The sequence below is a fragment of the Lepisosteus platostomus genome, chromosome 17 (genome assembly GCF_059453375.1).
Source record: "Lepisosteus platostomus isolate fLepPlt1 chromosome 17, fLepPlt1.hap1, whole genome shotgun sequence".
In the NCBI taxonomy this organism is placed as follows: domain Eukaryota; kingdom Metazoa; phylum Chordata; class Actinopteri; order Semionotiformes; family Lepisosteidae; genus Lepisosteus; species Lepisosteus platostomus.
In genome coordinates, this window is record NC_142627.1 from 8991038 (window position 1) to 9009384 (window position 18347).

The 18347-nt window shown below is 41.5% G+C and overlaps 2 protein-coding genes across 4 annotated transcripts in view; one reads left to right on the top strand and one right to left on the bottom strand.

Annotated features, from left to right (window-relative positions):
* On the top strand, positions 1 to 8395 carry srsf7b (serine and arginine rich splicing factor 7b). Of its 3 annotated transcripts, none has more exons than XR_015927975.1 (9): positions 1 to 157; positions 2192 to 2372; positions 4260 to 4436; positions 5018 to 5127; positions 5462 to 5536; positions 6144 to 6221; positions 6338 to 6391; positions 7084 to 7128; positions 7913 to 7948. XR_015927975.1 is itself a non-coding variant. In XM_088610451.1 (9 exons), exons 1-9 carry the CDS (start codon positions 130 to 132, stop codon positions 8112 to 8114), a joined length of 729 nt encoding a protein of 242 aa, XP_088466577.1. In that variant the 5' UTR covers positions 2 to 129; the 3' UTR covers positions 8115 to 8395. The 3 variants fall into 3 exon arrangements, 2 of the variants coding, with proteins under 2 accessions (XP_088466577.1, XP_088466578.1); XM_088610451.1 differs by lacking the exon at positions 5018 to 5127 and adding an exon at positions 8060 to 8395 and having other exon boundaries at positions 2 to 157; XM_088610452.1 differs by lacking the exon at positions 5018 to 5127 and adding an exon at positions 8060 to 8395 and having other exon boundaries at positions 50 to 146.
* galm (galactose mutarotase) overlaps positions 8219 to 18347 on the bottom strand; it is a 26541-nt gene continuing 16412 nt past the window's right edge. The window contains exons 6-7 of the mRNA XM_088610447.1: positions 15949 to 16123; positions 8219 to 11591 (exon numbers count right to left, since the gene is read on the bottom strand). Of these exons, the coding sequence (XP_088466573.1) occupies positions 11514 to 11591; positions 15949 to 16123 (253 nt within the window). The 3' untranslated portion in view covers positions 8219 to 11513. The remainder of the gene's footprint in view (positions 11592 to 15948; positions 16124 to 18347) is intronic.

Below are 18347 nucleotides of genomic sequence, written 5' to 3' on the forward strand. Positions count from 1 at the left end.
AGTTGCCATGGGGATAACGTCGGGCACTTGAACATTCACAGAAAAAGCGGTTCCCCTGGTGCGCATGCGTGGGCTTTGGTTTCCTTTACGGTTGGCGCTGCATCGTCGGAGTAGCTCAGCCGGGGTATCATGTCCAGATACGGACGGTACGGAGGAGGTAAGGGATTATAAGGGGGGGGGAAATGTATTTGGGGGAGAAACCTGGGCGGATATGTTTTTTTTTATTGCGTGGCGGTAAAAAAATGACTATTAAAGAAACTCAGATGTTAGGGTGTTTTTTTTCCCTCCATGATTGTAAAAGGGTATTCGGCGGCATGGCGGGTAAGAGTCCTGTAATGGCGGCTACTCGGTTGTTGTTTGCGCACCCCAGACAGAGGGGTCAATGTTTCGCGCTGTGACGAAAAGAGGGGGCTTGAGCGTCGCGTTTTTTCTTTTTAAATGTCGTACCAGCGTAGTGTGTTGAAATAACGGGCGGTTTCATCGTTTTAAAGACCTCCCGCAGGCCCGGGTCGAGGCGGTGTTGCAGTGTCGGCTCGTCGGCGCTGCCAGCCGGGGGGAGGGAGCACGCCGTGCCGCCTCGGGTGCAGTCGTGCGTCTGCCCCCCTTGACGTTTGACTCTCGCCTCCTTGTTTCTGTGCAGAAACGCCGTCGTTTTTCACGGGCTGTGTCGGTGGAAGGGGTTCAGGGGAAGGTTTATTCTTTGCTACCCTCACAGGCGGCGCAGGGTGCTTTGAAATCTTTGTGGTTTACTCGTACGGCTGATTGCACCGGGGGACTGGCGTGAAATAAGGAAGCAGTTAAGTCAGACCCCATCTTCGCCGCCACCGTCGAGCTGTGGCGCCTTTCCTGTTGACGGGGAAGTTAGTTTTGTGTCACGGCGTATGGAAGCAGCGCGCTCTGCCTGTTTTGTAAAATAAATTCGTAATAGTCCCGTCCCGCCCCTTCAGTGCAGTATTTCAGGTCAGCGCTCTGGTTACGGCAGCTTTGATCAAATTACAGAGAGAAATTAAATGCCCAGTACTTACAAGCTAAAGCAATGCATTGCTGTTTTTTGCAAAACAAATACGTCAAATTGAGAGAGGCGAGTGAGAGTTTCTCTTTTTATGCTGATCTGGGTAACACTCTGGATTGACTCGAGTATCTCAAACTTATCGATGGGCACAAATCCTTTTCGTTTGCACATCGCTGCATAACCTTCGGTTCTGCGAATTATGGAGTGGATACTTTGGATTTTCGACAATCAAGTCCGTGATATCCCTCGTTGAAATGTTTTTTTTTAAGACTTAAAAATGTTACTGCGCTCTCTTGGGCGAGAGGCGGTGGGTGGTGGTCTTTAAATTACTCATCTGTGAGTCTCCTCTGCTTGTAATTCAAAGAGCAAATTACTTGTGTGATTGTCTGCTAAAGGCTGCAAACGTGTTTGTATAACCCTGTGAGCATTTTTAGATCCCACTCTTTGTATATTTTTTAAAACGTTTTGCAGGTGTAAACAGATTTTCGTGTTGTAACCTTTGTATTCGTTGCTATGAGAACTTGAACACCTTTAAAAATGGACCCCCCCTCCCCCAAACAACTGGATAAAATTGAAATATACCTGAAAACTACTTTTTTTTTTCTACTGGAGGCACCTACAGTGAAGTATTATCTTCTGCACTGAGTAGTGCACCTAAATAGAACTAAATTACACACAGCCTAGTGGACAGTGTTTCAAGTACTGCCCAGAAGCTTCAACATCCTGCATTTGAAAAGCTGTTGTCTTGAATGTGTGTATCGGCTCACAGTTGGCTTGCTGTGGACAGTCTTTTGCCACACGGAAAGAGTACCGACCCGTTCAACCAGCTATGGAGGGTACACAGAGCCCTTTTCTAAAGACAGCTGCAATTGGTGTGTTAAGAAAGGTAAGCTTCAATATCCTAGGAAGATCCCTGATGCATAAATTCATTTAACCTTCAACATATGGAACAGCCAAAGGGTAGTAATATGCTAATCAAGCCAATGACCTCAATTCGATGGCCCCAAGATGCTGAGATTTCAGTGACAGAAGTGAACAGGATACCCCAGATTGAAACCCTGGCATTCAGTTCTGGTTGCAGTTAGGGTATTAATCAAGGAATAAAAAACATCAGTAATGGATGTATTAGTGGATCCACGACCTAGAGGTACAGTGCTACTTTTTTATTTTTCCTTCCAGAAACCAAGGTTTACGTGGGTAACCTTGGGACAGGTGCGGGAAAAGGAGAACTAGAGCGGGCATTCAGTTATTATGGACCATTGAGAACAGTGTGGATTGCTAGGAATCCTCCAGGGTTTGCCTTTGTGGAGTTTGAAGATCCCAGAGATGCAGAAGATGCTGTCCGGGGACTGGATGGCAAGTAAGTAGATAGTATGACAGACCCGGATTTGGCACTAGCCCGAGACTTCAGAGACCCCTAGGAAATCGGGAACTGTAATGGAGAAGTTTTTTATAGAACTTTTTTTTTTTTAATGCAGTGCATTTCTTGTGAACTGAAAGTGATCAGAGGGTTTTTTGATTAACGTTTGCAGGTCATCTGCTGGTGTAATTTGCTCTTTTGAAATATAGAAGCGCTTTGAAAGGATTTTTACTAAACAGTTTTCTTTTGCCCAGTACGTGTACTAACATTAGAACATTGTATAATATTCCGTTTTTCAAATACAAGGGTTTCTGTGTTTTAAATGAAAGCATTCATGTGGGCTGCTATATAAATTGATATTTGGTTGTAAGTAAAAAAAGCAATTTTTCATTTTACAAAAGTTTAATGTATGCTTTGCTGTTACAAGTATGTCATGTTTAAAGTATTGTCAGAGTTGGCTTTGTTCAAAACTGGATGTGGTTGTAAAGATGAGCTTAAAATGTTTCTCAGCAGCTCAAACATGGGTGGAGTTACCTTTTTAAAATACTACACTTTTTAAAGTAGACGTTTACTGCTGAGTGATTAGTCTGCTGAAAGAAAAATCAAGCAATTGCTTCTTCAGTGCTGGTATATTTTTGCAGTTAATATTTAGTAAGGCATTTGAAGGCGTAGTAAAGGCTTGATATTTTTTATTACAATTCAGGCTCTTGGTGTTTTAAGTATGCATACATCTTAATTAAAATAGGTGTGCAGCCTAATACATTCTCAGGAATAACTCTAAGCAAACTTGTTTGTTTTCCTAACTCCCAAAGGAGATAGCATCTTTGCTTTGGCATGTTGTTTGACTGTCTTTTACTGGGTCTTGAAAATGTTTAGTAAAAGGTTGGAAATTCTCAGTAGCTTAGCAACTCACTATTTTAGTACTTTGTCTGACAGTTATGCAAATACTATTCATTGATATTCTCAAGATTTTGCTAAACTATATGAAAATGTAAAAAGCACGTAAAATTAATAACTGGGATGAAAAACCCTCCTTTCCTTTTCGATTCTTGTGCATGTTTTGCCATTTTTACTGATTATGACCTTGAGACAGGATAATTTATCAAACCTTTTGCCATTTTATCTAATTTAGGGGGGGGGATCTTTCCTGCCATTTGATTTTGCTACTGTGCAGAATGGACTAGGCTTTCTGTATTTGTTTTTCAGGCAGTTTAGTTTTTGATCTAAAAAACATTGGATCAGCATTCACAAAACTTTATTTCTTACTCCTGTCAGTAAGAGGATTGTCAGCCTGACTGGAGTCCAATAAGGACTAATTGAGCTTGAGAGACTACTGCTTCAGATTGGCAGGTGCTGACTGCACACTGTTTTTCATAAACTCCGATTTTCCTGTTGCAAAGTAACAATTTTTTTAAATCCGCCTCCTATCGTCGATAATAAAAGCCTTTTTTTATTTCTCACTTAGTAAAGAATTGTAGAAAGAGCTGGTAAAATGTCCTTGGCTTGCCTGAGCACAGGCTGAACTCGGTGATCCAGGCTCGAACCCACAATCATATTACTAGCTCGCTGTGCACCGCCGCTTAGGGAATCCCAGTCAATTGGCTTAACTCCGCTGAGGATAGCGTGGGATGAGTCAGACAGGGTTCACTGTGGCAGAGCAACCCCTGTGGCTCCCGGGAGCTTGCAGTGTTGTGGTGAGGGAAATGCCTCTTCTCCCGGTCAGTGCTGAACCTCTGTATTGCCTCTGACGGGTTGCTACGTTTAGGCCACTTGTCTCGGGTTTATCCCATGGAAAGTGCCGCATCGTAAAACTGAACCGTTAGCTTTTCGCTCTCAGCGGCATGTTTGCACGGCACATTAGGAATAACCAGCACCTTTTCGTTTCAGGGTAATCTGTGGCTCTAGAGTTCGAGTTGAGTTGTCAACAGGAATGCCCAGGCGATCTCGCTACGACAGGCCCCCGGCCCGTCGCCCATTCGATCCCAATGACAGGTGCTACGAATGTGGCGAAAAGGGCCATTATGCCTATGACTGCCACCGCTATAGTCGACGTCGGCGGAGCAGGTAAGTGTACATGTAGAATATGCTGGTTTACAATTTGTCAATGTGTTTATTCTTTTAATTTTAAGTAACTGTCACAAAGTAATTCAAATCATGTATTTAACATATGTATATGTTAAAGTATACAGGTGTACATGTGATATTAACTTTTTATCTGATGTTTTTGCATTTTTTGAATTTTCTTTGCAATAATTTGATATTGAAATGTTGTTGCGATATTAATAATCCACCTGGTCAAAACCTTTCAGGTTTCTTCGTTTGAGTCAGTCGCCTTGATTCAGAGTGTCACGAGCCTTTACGGTTTCATGAGGCATCTAGCAAATTCGACACTTAAGATCCTCGTAGACCTTGAGGTGATCAGCATAAGAGGCCAGATCCCCTTGAGCACCTGCCGCACCTAGCTTCATCATAAGATTCGATAGAAAGCAGAAAAGTTTTCTTGTGACGAGGTGATCGCCGTAACAGTCAATTTGGCTTTCAATTGGGCCCGGTTTATAAAGAGGAACCACCCGGTTGACCACATTCCCCGTCTAGAAAAACCTCCTTGCATCAATCAAGCCTCAGCTTGCCCATTTGGCTGTCAGTTTGATCGACGTTAGATTGAAGAAAACGTCTAGATGCAGAGATCGTCTGATAGATACTTCTAGATCTGCTAGACCTTGGTCCAAAGAGGGTCGACCTGCAAACTTGCAAGGTTTATTTCAAGTACCAATTAATGTGTTCTTTTTATTTTTTAATATCAGAGTAAGAATAATGTAATGTATCATTTATTTTATTTGAGTTAGCGAATTGTCTGCTTTATGCAGCTCAGATGTACAGAATGTGTTAAGATGCAGTATAAGGACCAAAGCAAGTAATCTGTATGTATATTTGTCTGTACTAGATTATATTTTTCCATTTTTTTTCAAAGTGACAGACTTATACTAGTATAGAAGTTTGAATTAAGCCTTACAGAAGCAGCATACGGACAGTGTGTTATCCCACCGCACTGTGGCGCCTGTTGATGGAGTTCCTTCTGAATGTGGTAGGTCCAGGTCTAGGTCCCACTCCAGGTCCAGGGGGAGGAGGTACTCTCGCTCACGCAGCAGAAGCCGTGGCAGGAGGTGAGTGTGTGGGTCATGGTCTTGGCTTTGATGCGCTTTGCCCCAAGATCACTTCCCCTCGGGGATGATAAAGCTGGGGTTGAGTAATTTGAGGATAGAATTATGAGGGAGTTCGTTTAAAAACCCGCAGAGAGGAGAATCTGCTTGACACCGAGGCTCGTGGGAATGTGAGACGAGCTTGTCCGTCAAGTTGTAGCCGATTAACGTTGCTTCTTTCGAGAAATGGCTGGATGGGATTAATCTGCTTAATTATCTGCTCAAAGCAAATGGGCTGAAATGGGGTCAGCTAAGTGGCCTCTGATCTGCAAACTTTGTTCTTGATTTATTGAAAATTCTTTAGGTAGGTAAAATAAACCTGTGAAAATGATGGAACAAATACTAATGGGATAAGTAGGGGATTATTCCACGCTGAAAAGGTTATTCCGAAGTCTCCACAATGTTTCTTTTTTACTTTTCAGCATGGAGTTTGCTTGTTTCTTTGCATCTCGCATGCCGATGCAGCTCAACAATCTAATCTGTGTATTTTCGTTATTCCATATTCATTTAGAAATGTCAGATGTTAAAGTGTCTTAGCTCTGCTGATATATTTACTCTTATTTTGTTTCAGGTCAAGATCCTTTTCTCCTCGCAGGTCTAGGTCAGGTTCTCCAAGGAGATCAAGATCAGTAACTCCTAAAAGATCCAGGTAAATAAGTTTTCATTATGGAATTGAATGTTTACTCTTTGCATGTTTAACAAGATGTTTCTACAACTATTGCTATGCAGATATTGTACATTTAAGAAAAATCTTAACTCTTTCAGGTCTAGGTCAAGATCTAGATCGAGGTCCAGGTCTCTCTCTCGTCCAAGGAGCAGGTAAATATGGAAACCTTTCATTTATAAATTAGTCTTTAAATTCTTCTAGTCTTTTTTTAGTATTTGTTTACTTTCTGCTGCAGCTAGAAAATGTTTTGCCTTAAAACAATCTTTGGGGAAAAAAGCCAGGTATATCATAGTGTCCCTTTGTTTATAATTAATATGCCTGAGTGTGGGCAGTATATGTGTGAAAAACAATGTATGTCCTTATTTTACTTCCTGGTGTTATCTATGTTAAAGTAACTGTTGTGGGATTTATATGCAGTAACCAACAGCATCTTAAGTAACCTTGAAGTACTTGAAGTTTTCTTGCTATTCCAGTACACTGAGGGGCAGTTACCCTGATCTGTCAGGCAAGAGTGTGTACAATGACCTTGTGACATTTTTAGTTAGACGTTCACATTTTGTGATTAAGGGCAGATACTGGCAGGTAGCAGTGCTTCGCGGACAGGTGGATCATATTCTGTCGGCTACAGAATGTCTTCACATGCTCTCAGGGAGAGTCCCAAGATGGCATTTAACCTTGACTGAGACTGTTGAAGTAAAAAGACAAAATAATTACCATTTTTATCTGCCATATATTTTATGTGCAGCGAATTTGGGAAATTTCATTTTATGGAAACCTCTTTATGTGAGGATTGTAGGAATTGATGTTATTTTCCTAATCCTTGCATGATTTTTTTTAATCAAAGGTCTGGCTCTGTTGGAAGATCCAAGTCGGGCTCTCCTGCAAGAAGGTGAGTGTGATGCAAATGTCTTACTGTGATGCAGTTTAAAAAAGGCCTTTCTTTTGTGTGGCTCTGTTATTGATAATTTGCTGTTTAGGCTTTGAATTGAGAGAGAGCATTAAATCAAACACTTTCTGTAATAGTGATATCAACCAGCAAAATACCTAAAATTAATAAATGCATAGCTTACATGTGGAAGTCTACATACGGTCTTCAGCATGTGTATGTAAATATCAGACCCTGAGATAGTCAGCACCACTAAAATGTCCTTAAGTGTACATTAATGTAAGTGCAATGAGTATTTGTCTGGCTGCATCCTTTTCTTTAGACACTGGTGGTGATAATTGCCAAGAATGAAGCCCTACATTGTGGGGGGTGGGTGAGATAGTCCAGTAGTATTCTATTGCACTTAATTATCAAGGAAGATTCGATCAACTTTTCATTCTAGTATGTGACCTTTAGCACACTAGATGTCAACATACATGTATAAAAAAAAGAGTGTATATGTCGCCTCGACAATTTCTTCTTATTCAGATATAAGTAGAAATATTTTGATAATTTTTCTGCTCATAGATATTTCATATTATGCAAGGGGTGGAAGAAGAGGTTTCTGAAGATTATGAAAGGCTTTTGAAAGTATAACAATGATCCATAAGGGGTGTTTGAAATATAAAACAAAGTTGTCACTGTATCCATGATCACGTTGATACAGGAAATTTTCAGATTAAATTTCTATAGAACTTCTACTTACTGCAAGAAGTAACATTTTAAAAACTTCTATTTTTTTTGCCAGCCGCTCAAAATCGAGATCATCACCACCAAAACGAAGGTAAGGGGTTTTCTTCCCATTAGGGAGATGTGTGAAGTTTTAGAACTAAAAATGTCCGAAACTATACGAGACTGTGAACACCTTTTAACATATTTCCTTTTTGTTTTTTAGCCGTTCGCCTTCAGGAAGTCCCCGTAGGAGTGAGAGCCCTGATAGAGATGATTAAACCTTTTTTTTAAAAAAGAAACAATTTTTAGAACAGAACAATTATTTGTTTACACGAGAATAAGGGATTCTGTTGGTAAGATTTTATCTTGCAAAGTGTTAAGGTTTGTCTTCTCTTGTATCTTTTTTTTTTTCTCGTCCAAAAATGTAATGGAAAAACAAAAATCAGAATTGGTTTGGTAGAGATGCAGCGTAATTTTTACAAGCGGTTGTGTGATGCAGTAGAATCATATTGACAGGGCTTTTTTTGTATATGCATATTAAATTAAATTTTCACTTCTACCCAAATTGTTTTTCATTTGTTAATTAATCCATCTGGTGGATGCCTTTATACTGTATATCTTGAAATCCAAGTTAATTCTAACTGCTCTTGATTATTAAGTCTTAAAGATTAAATAATTTAAGGTTTTAATATGTTCATTACATAGAACTAAGTCCCAGCAGTAGCCTTTGAACCCGACACGAAAATGACACTCAATATTCACTGAGGATTGCTTCTGATCCTTTTTTATAAAGAGTAAGGTTAATATTCCATAAATCATCAGAAAGAAAAAAATAGCTGTATTGTGAAGCTAAAGTTAACAGTTTTGTACAGTTGTTAAAACATCTTAAGATTCTTCCATTAACTTTTAACTTAAGTAAAATGATAGGATGTATACTGTAAGTAGTTAACATTCCTGTATCTGAGATTGATATTCCTGCAATTGCAATATTAAGTGCTGAATTCTTTTAGGAATGTCAGGGAGTAAACTTTACACCTAAAAACTAAAAAACAAAAGGGGTGCTGTCTTTGAAAAAGGCAAAGTCGTAGCAGTTTGTGCATTTGCAGTTGGCAGTTTGTGCAAAACACCGAAGGAACTGTGTGGAAATATCTCGACAAAAATACCTGCAGGGGGAGCTGTTGATATGCAAAAACAGATGATATTTATTTTTCAAAATGAATCTTGAACACTAGCATATGCTTAAAAAAAAAAAAAGTGGGTTTAACTAGTGGAGGTTATAATTTCATTGATGACTTAAAATCACCCACAAAAAACATTAAAGCTTTAATGTTTCTCTTCAAAATACAGTATTTTGTAGGATAGCATAATTTAATTCCATACTTATTCCAGCCCCTCTTCTCAGATCTTAGTAGATAAATATCATTGATGGTTTGTGCCCCCTTCAAATTTAAGATTAATTCTAAGGTTTAGTATTGCAGTGAACAAAATATGCTTTGAGAGCCACAATTTAATAGGGTTCATGAATCATCATGAATTTCTAAACTCTTAGCATGTTTCTATTTGAGCCCTTTAGTGGATGATGTATATAAAATGTTAGTTGAGTTAAAGTAATGCATTAGCTGTAGAGGGCCATGGTTGGCCATTCCTAACTTTATTACATTAAATGACTAAATTGCTCAATATTCCCATGTTCCTATGATTTACACACTGATTAAGGATGACCTATAACTGGGGAGGAGGAATAAAGAAACATTAAGTGTGGGAATGAAAATGTAACATTCATGAATAGAAGACACACTGATTTGTCTCCTTAAGACTAATACCTTCCTTTATACCCTCAACTGTTGTCACAGATCAGCTATTTAACTGCATTTTGAAGTGGCTACTAACAATTAGTCATCAAGTAATAATGCATTCCTTAAACAAAACCTTATTTGCTAACAAAATAGCAGATTAAAGACCTGCATTCAACTATTTGACTTTGTTCTGAGTTCATAAAAGTTACCTTTTAAATCTTAATTTTATAGGTTTTATGTCTTGCAATGGAAAATAAATTGTATATTTGGAGGAAAAGATGCTTCTCTCATTGTGGTAAAAGCACATCTTTCTATAGCACTTAGTATATGTATGGTTCAGCAAAGCGGAAGGTTTGCGAGTACTAAAACTACCTGTATAAAAAAAGAACTACTGAAATCATCAGTTGCAGTTACCTGCAGAGACAGGAAAAGTGGACAGGCGTGAGCGGGGCACTTCACCTCACAGGATGCGCTTCATCTATTTAAATTTATGATCACAAGCTACCTGAACATTTCAGTCACGATAGCCTAAAGATGTCTAGGCCTCATTGGAGGGGAGGGGGGATTATGAAAACTTTTTCGGCATACACAGTTCATTAATTTTGAGAATCTTTCCTACTTAGTGTAGCGGCACAGCAGTGACTGGGCGGAACGTGGAGCCCCAATACTGTACTGCCCTCTAAGGAAACACCTTATCTTACTGCCCAAGAACATCATTCCATCATCAGCACAACGTCATGTATGTAAAGATCACAGTTTTGTAGTAATGATGAGAACTAGGGCTACATTTTTTTAACCTAGAGTTGTGGTAGGCCTGCACCAAGCTACCCAGCTATGTAGTAAAAGGCAGGGTGAGGTCCCCAGGTCATCTCTAGCAACCAAACCAGCTAGATTGGCTGAATGTCCTCCTCTTGTTCTTAACCTTTCCTGTCTCTTTAAGATGCAAGTCCACCAACACTTTCTTACAAACCAAGTTTTAACAAGAACCTCTGACCGCCCCTTCTATTGTTTTTGCACTTAATTTTCAGGATTTGATGTTGCATACATGCATTCAAAAATGCAAAGTTTGAAGTTCAATATAAAAACTGCAACCTTTTTGCACTATGAATATTAAAATATTACAATGATTTCAGTGCGTTTTCTCATGTGAAATTACTCTGCTGTTACAAAAATCACATCAGTGCTGTGGAGTCAAAAATTCACATTCTAAAAGCTCAGCATTCAAGTCTAGATGACTGAGTTTAATGGGTGGAGAAGAGACAGGGAACAATATAGCTATTCATAAAAATACAAGCAGAGAGCACATTGTGGTGCCTTAATTTTTAGGAACCACCAGACAATTTCTGACTGTTCTATTACTTTTAATATCCTCATTAATTTAAATTCCCTAGTGCGTGAAATGACACTAATAAGACACCACTGAAATAAGACACTTTGGGTATAAGAATCACTGTCCTAGACAATGCTCATGTAGTGGGAAGTGAAGAAAACATTCTCACTTCCCTTTAAAAGCATTCCTGTCAAGACATAGCTGAAACTACATGAAACTTTCAGAAAGCTAGTAAGCCCCATATCAACATTCAGTCAGCGCGTCTGCTTTCTGGTCTCATCATATGCCCCAGCAGACTTGTTTTCCCCCCGAAACCTCTTCAACCCCTTTTAGTGTGCATACTGTAAAATAATTGTGAATGACAAGAAACTGAATTTTAAAAAAATCAATTGAAAAAAAATCACTTGCATTAATGGTACCTGTTCTATGTGCAGCTTTTGTTGGCTAGCTGGATTAAAAACGGCAGATGTTTCCATTATGGTCGCTAAGTGCGCTGCAGACTCGAGCCGGAGTGCCCCTCCCCGCCCGCGGGCACTCTTCCAGTGCAGTCTTCAGCCAACGGAGAACCTGAAGAGTGTGGTGTGACTGTACTCCTCTCCGGGCCTCAGCAGGGCATCGGGGAAATGGGGCTGTTAAAAAACAAAAACGGGTCAAACGCTCGAAACGGAACTGAGCCAACACTATTCCTGCCTTGGTTAGGATGGAGTAAAGCATCCCACACTTCCTGAGCAGTGGGAAGAGCTGAAGTGCCGCCATTGCACACATGTGAGCCTGAACTACAGGCCTGTGGCCCTCCTGTAACATGTATTTGAAAATCACACTGTCCTTCCCCAGTGGTGTCTTAATTCCATTCCATTAGCTTGGAACTAGGTGGAGGTGGTTTTTCCAAAAATGTTGCAGCAGAGTGAAACAAGCTCCCCATCCATGTTGCTGAAGCCGATATCCTAGCTATTTTCCAAGGAACAGCGGGATGGGATCCTGGAGTCCATTAGCCACTATAACCAAACGGGTAGGTGGTCGGAATGACCTGCTCTCGTTTGTAACCTTCCCAACGGTTTTCATAAAAAAATAAAAAGGAACTTCCTAAAAAACGCTATCCCAGAGGGCAGTAAAATAAGGCATATTGCAATAGAGGTACTATTTTTGTTTTTTTTAATCTATACATGAGCTCTACAAAAAAGTACCTCTAAGCATGAAAATGTTTTCTGCTAGGTACTGGCAATCACAGAAACTGAGCTAGAGGAGCTTTGAAGTTTGAGACAATGAGTAACAAACCCCTTTTTCCAGAAGAGGTATCATTTAACACCATCATCCAGGTGGGGCTGCACATTGGTGGTGGTGGAGGGGAGTCCCCATTACCTGTAAAGCGCTTTGAGTGGAGTGTCCAGAAAAACGCTATATAAGTGTAAGCAATTATTATAATTATTATTACTTCTCTGCCACCCATTTCTCAAACTCTCATGCAGACGGCAAAGGTGACATCTAGGGCTCCTGGCAGTCTGTGCTATTTAATTTATTCAAACAGTATAAAACACAAGTGTTGTCTAGGGCACCTAACTGCACACCTCTGTGGCTCTTGCTTAAGTGTTTTCCAGTGAATTATCGTATACTCATTGCAATCGCTTCAGAGAATTGTGTAACACTTATCTTTTTCCCCAGCATCGATGTGATGGGAGATTTACAAGAGTTCTTCCCAGGATTTTTTGTTCTGGAACAATTTACATGCGGAATGACTTAAAGCAATTAAAGATGAAAACAAAAAAGTCACAGGACACTCAAGATATTTGTGGAACGAGAAATAATTGGATGAAGGGCTGTAAAGAAGCTGGCTGTATCTTTAAACCCTAAATCTTATGTACTTTCTGACAATTAATTTCCTGTTTATTTCGCTGTGACACATGGCACTAAGACGCAGAGACTGAAATACAGGTTTCACCTCAGCAGCATTTTGAGGAACAGTTTTTGTGTCACATATAGGGACTACCCAGTGGTTTGATATGAATGCAAATTGAAGTGCTTCGCAATCTTTCATTTGCTCTGCTTGCTTTGTTCCTGACCTTAATCCAATGCAAATTGCAATCAAGCTGTAGGTGACTTTCAACCACGTGCGCTCAGACTATTAGAAATGGCGCCCACATAACGCTAGCTTCTGGGAACACCAAGGGTATCATTACAGAGCTGCAAATTGCCAGCCATTAACAGTATAGAAGTAAAAATTGTGTGTCATTAAGCTGCCACACATTACAAGGCAAGCATGTTATAGTTTTACCCAGGATTCACTTCCTCTGACAAAATGTACAATAACCAGCTCAGACTGCAGCTGAAATAGCACACTATTTAGGTAACATATTCATTATTTTGTACCATTAGCCTACTAATCAGAATCAATTAGTAACATTTTTTAAATACCTTAATGATCTAAAGCCCTAAACTTGTCGCATTTTATCATGTATCACAATAAAACTGAACAAAACCCATAAATTACTGAAACACAAAACAGCATCCAGCAAATTAAATTAAATTAATTTTCACAGCCAATTCATACAGCAGTCACATGCACACCTCTGCAATAGCCACACAAAATTAACTGCAGAATTAGACAATTAATGTGTTTTTTTACTTCAAATGGCAAATAGTTGTGGCTAGAGGGACTGGATATCATTACCCACAAACAGCAAAAATACCAATAATAAGAATCACTGCATTAGAGCTATTATCTACAGCCCATAAGCCTTAATGACATTTAGCTTTCTTATATTTTAATATTCATTACTTTTAACTACATTATTTACATTTTATTACTCTAGCAGTAGAATATTCTCTGTCTTATATTTAATCTATGTAAAAAAAGCTCAATGTCAAAGACCCACACAAAATACAAAATGAATGACTGACTTCAAGAATAACCCCCCTTTGAAAGCAGGTGATTTTTAAATCCTGTCCAATGGCCTACATCTGTATTTAAAAGGTTTGCTGTAAAGAAAGACGTACACTAAAGCGAAGTGTACATCTTACCTGCCTATTATTAAGAAACGAAAGCACTGTCATAAGAAACAAAACCCCTTTTAGAAACATTACTTTTAGCTCTGCTTACAAATGTGCAGCTTGCAAAGACTGCACCAGTTTGTTTCTGCACTGACAATCCAGGAGTTCCTACTTTCACGTCTCATGGTGGTTTCACTGAAAAAAGGCTGTTTTTTTTTTTTAAAAGATCAAGCACCTGCAACAACAAGCAAAGAGATGGAAACACTGCTGGTAAATGTTCTGGTGAGTTTTTTTATATAAAAAAAACTCTCCCAGGAGCAAGCATGGCTCACTTCTTTATAAAGTAAGACATTGCACAGAGTAAACGCCAAATTTCTTCACATTATGAATAAGCCAACCGTCACAAGCCTGGCTCTTCTGCCTAACCTAACTTCGCCTCCCTTCCAGCATTCCTGCCCCGAAAGCCCCCCTCCTCTGCAGTCAGGGGGGGCCGGGGCGAGACGCAGCCAAAGGAAACAGAGCGCGTCTGAAACAAACCCACCTGCGCTGGAGGAATGACACTTTTCTAACTAACACTAGCATGTCCTCTCCGTTGCCCCCGGCAGGTGTTTGTTTTAACCCTGAGCTACGAGGAGGAGGGACAGGACAGGGCCACGGTGATCATGACCTTCAGCTTACAGCGCCAGCGCAGACACAGGTGCCAGTGAGCTAGGAGGGCAGTTCGTTCCCCAGAGGACTCCAGGTCTCCTCGCCTTACCGTCCCCAGCAACCAACTCTGCCGAGAACAGCCTCTAGAAATAACCCTGAGCTACAACTCCACAAGGACACAGGGACACAAGCTGCAACAAACCGTGTCCTCTACACTAGAGGATCACATGGATGAGTATGTATCTGCATGCAGCCTGCAAAACACTGGAAAAAGGCAAAGCCTGTTTACGTTATTTCTTCACATTCCAAACATAACCCAATATCATGAGCTAGAATTACACCAATATATACCATTTTAAAAAAAGACAATGAAAACTGTATTAAGGTATGTATTTAACTATATTTTTCGGAGACACTGAAATCCGATGTTTAGGGCCAGTGTCAGGATGGGCCATTAGCCACTGAAACCTTAAACACATTCAGTCCTCACCCCTTCACCTCCAAACCACTTACTTCCTGGAGCATTAACAGTCCGATCCCCTGAGCAGGGAGGCACCCGCATCTTCTTGCCTCGAAAAACAAACGAAAACAACGAAACCCCACTCTGCGGCTGGCTCCCCTGCCCGTGGGTGGCGCTGTCCTCCTGTGCGCTGAGCTGAAGCTGCTGACACTGCGTGGTTCGGGAATCGATTTCCATGTTCCCACTACCTGATTTCAAAGTTAGCCTTCCAGCAATGTACAACAGCAGCTGAATAACTCTCCTACTAGTATGATTTTATAAAAAAGGGAGTATAATGTATGTATATATAAAAGTAAAGTGATAGTATAAGGTTAGTATACGGTTTATAAGGTAGGATAACTGTAGTATAAGGTAATGTTAAAAACTACAACGTGAATAGTGAAACATTCACACAGGCCCCCGGTGCACCAAGGCGGTGGAGAAGTTCTTGCTCCACCACTGGCCCAGATGCAGATCTGGCCACCCGGCAGCTCCTGACCCAGGCCCTGGCATGAAAACCGCACACGCACTGTATGCGTGATCTGGGATCGTCTTTCCTTGGCCATTGACTCCTGACCCACCAGTGCCCACTCGTGTGTCGTGGCCCCCCGCAGGACGCACACACCCTGTCTCGCCGCCCCACGGAGAGCAGGTCTCGCCCTACAGTCCCAGCAGGCCTCCTGACCTTCAGGTCCGAAGGATTAAGCTCCACTTGCTCTCAATGCACTCTTTAGCCAGGGGTACACTTGGTCGGGAGACGAACAGATGGAATGACCGACGCTCTGGCGAGGAATGAGCGCTCACGGAGTTGGGGGGAGGCGGTGGGGGGCCGCAGAGGCGCTTGTCCACTTTACCTGGTTGACGGCGTCCGGCCAGTTCTGCGTCTCCAGGCAGAAGGCCGAGTGTCTGGGGTACGCCGCTGCCGCCTTGCCCCTCAGAGAGCCGTCCAGGAAATTGGCGGTGTAGAGCTGCACTCCGGGCTGCGAGGTGTGTACGTCCAGCACGCGCCCGCTCCCGGGGTGGGTCACCCTGCGCGACAGGGGGCGCGACACGTCAGACCGCCCGGCCCGTGGCCCCGGGACCCCTGGAGTGGACAGGCTGGCCTCGACTCGGGCAGGAGCCCAGGCCACAGATCGCTGCAGAAGCTCTGGGCATCTGTGCAAATCCCACACCCGACTGAGTTCGAACCCCAGCTGCACCGGCTCGTGCCCGTTTCCTGCGCATGACACACAGCCAGCTGCCAGCTAGGGCACTGCTTATCAGCTCGAAATCCTGAAATGTGACATCAACTCATTATTCCAAAATTCAAGTTCATTGTCATCTCTGAGTCAATATTTTTTAGGCTTGTCTAGAGTAGATTACAGATTAATGTTATCAGGAGAGTCTGGCCTTCCTGAAAGCACCTCTCAGTTCATTCTCTTTACTCTTAACTTCAAGATGTTCCAGTTGAGGTGCCTTTGAGCCTTCCACAGACTGCCCTGAAGCAGCCGATGTCAGTGACCCTTTGGGGAGTTGCCTGCTGGAAGCAGGACAGCACTCTGATCTTTGTTTAAGCCTTCATGACCTCCAGCCTCATTAAATAAAAATAAAAATCCCATTCTGCAACAGCAGCAAGGGAACACTGAATAATGAAATGGTGGGTTTTGACCGCACTTATTCATAACAGGCTCATTAATGACCTATAGCAGATTCTCCATCATATATTATACACCAGGAAACACAAGATGCCCAGTTTATGTTAATGTTTAATCATCGCCTTAGACCTGGAGACATGTCAAAGAAAAAACATACTATCAACCCACTCCCCAGGAAGCAGGAAGCTGTGCCAAATGCAGGAATTAACCATAACCAAGTGCCATGGGCACAGACCCATGATGCCAACTGCAGCACAAGCTCGAAAGAAACAAATAAAACACACAATTCTATTTCAGCGCTGGTTTCCTATCGGTGTGAAGGCAGGCAAAAGGTGTGCCGCGCACTTAAAATCGACCGTTTAAAGATCAAGCATGTTTGTCGCGGGACTCGGGGCTGCGCTGTTCCACCTGCTTTCATGCCCACAAAGCGGTGCACTTCCTCGCCGAGCAGCGCCGAGACAACAAGCGCTCACACACACGGCGAGTACGGCCACTGTCTGGATGAATGAGACGGCGACCTCGTGAACTCTCCGACTGAGGCACAGGAGCGTGCGCCACACAGCCGGGCGCACGAGCGCTTACTAAGTTTCCTCGGTTTAATTTAACCGCACGCATTTCATGAAGGCCCGCCTGCTCCCTGCTACTGCTCTCTCTAGCCCCTTTTATGAGTCAATTTTAGTTGAGCAATTTTTAATTTCCTTCGGGGGAAAAAAAAGCTAACGATTCGAACTTTCAAACCGATGCAAAAAAGCTACTGGTAACAACCACAGGAGGCTAGTGTGGAATGGTGCAATGAGAAAAAGCCTCAGTATAACCCAGCATTTAAAATTAATCTGTTTCACAGGTTTTAATGAGAGATAAGCTTGCAAGACACTGCAGAGTCAGGTCTGTAAGTCACTAAGATGTTATACTACCATTGCATAAGCACCAAAACTGCAAAACAGTGTTAAAACCAAAGATAAACCACATTAAGATTTAATTTAAAAGACTGCAGCTGAAGTCCACCAGGATAACTTGTAAAACACATTCAAGTGTGGAAAAATACTTGTATTTCTCATTTTTACAATATTTTTTTTTTTAACAATCAACAATAAAGCAAAAATGCCATTAATTATTTAATTAAAATCTATCTGTTCGGTGTCTCTTTAAATGTTTCACACGTAAATGTACACAGAACAGACTCTGAGCAACGAAAGGTGAGAAAGGTCTGAGAGATACATGCTTGCAGCAGAGCACCAAGCACAAAGGAGAGCTGACAAAAACACACCAGTATCTGGTTACATGACCTGGTGCATCAGGGAGAAACACGGACTATTCCACTGTGTGCAGCTCCTCTTTTAACCTACACAAGGCAGACGAAAACTGATAAACAAATGAGATCACTTTAACATTTCATCTAGCAAAGGCACTGTGAGAAAAAAAAGTCACACTCGACAACCAGCATCTGATGCCCCCACCATTATATTTTTAATTCTTACCTTTTACTGCTATGAGAGGGAAAAAAAAGTTAGCACACACTGTCTCAGGTTATATTTTTGAACTGTGGCTTTACGTTTCTATAAACGTCAAGCACATGGCCTGTCTCAAAATACTCAAAACTGAAAAGAAAACCACAAATA

Excerpts from the sequence above, each read along its gene's own strand:
- srsf7b (XM_088610452.1), top strand. The coding sequence starts at position 65 with ATGCGTGGGCTTTGGTTTCCTTTACGGTTGGCGCTGCATCGTCGGAGT. Across the intron at positions 2,373-4,259 it reads GTCCGGGGACTGGATGGCAA|GGTAATCTGTGGCTCTAGAG; the intron begins GTAAGTAGATAG and ends TTTTCGTTTCAG. Across the intron at positions 7,949-8,059 it reads TCATCACCACCAAAACGAAG|CCGTTCGCCTTCAGGAAGTC; the intron begins GTAAGGGGTTTT and ends TTTGTTTTTTAG.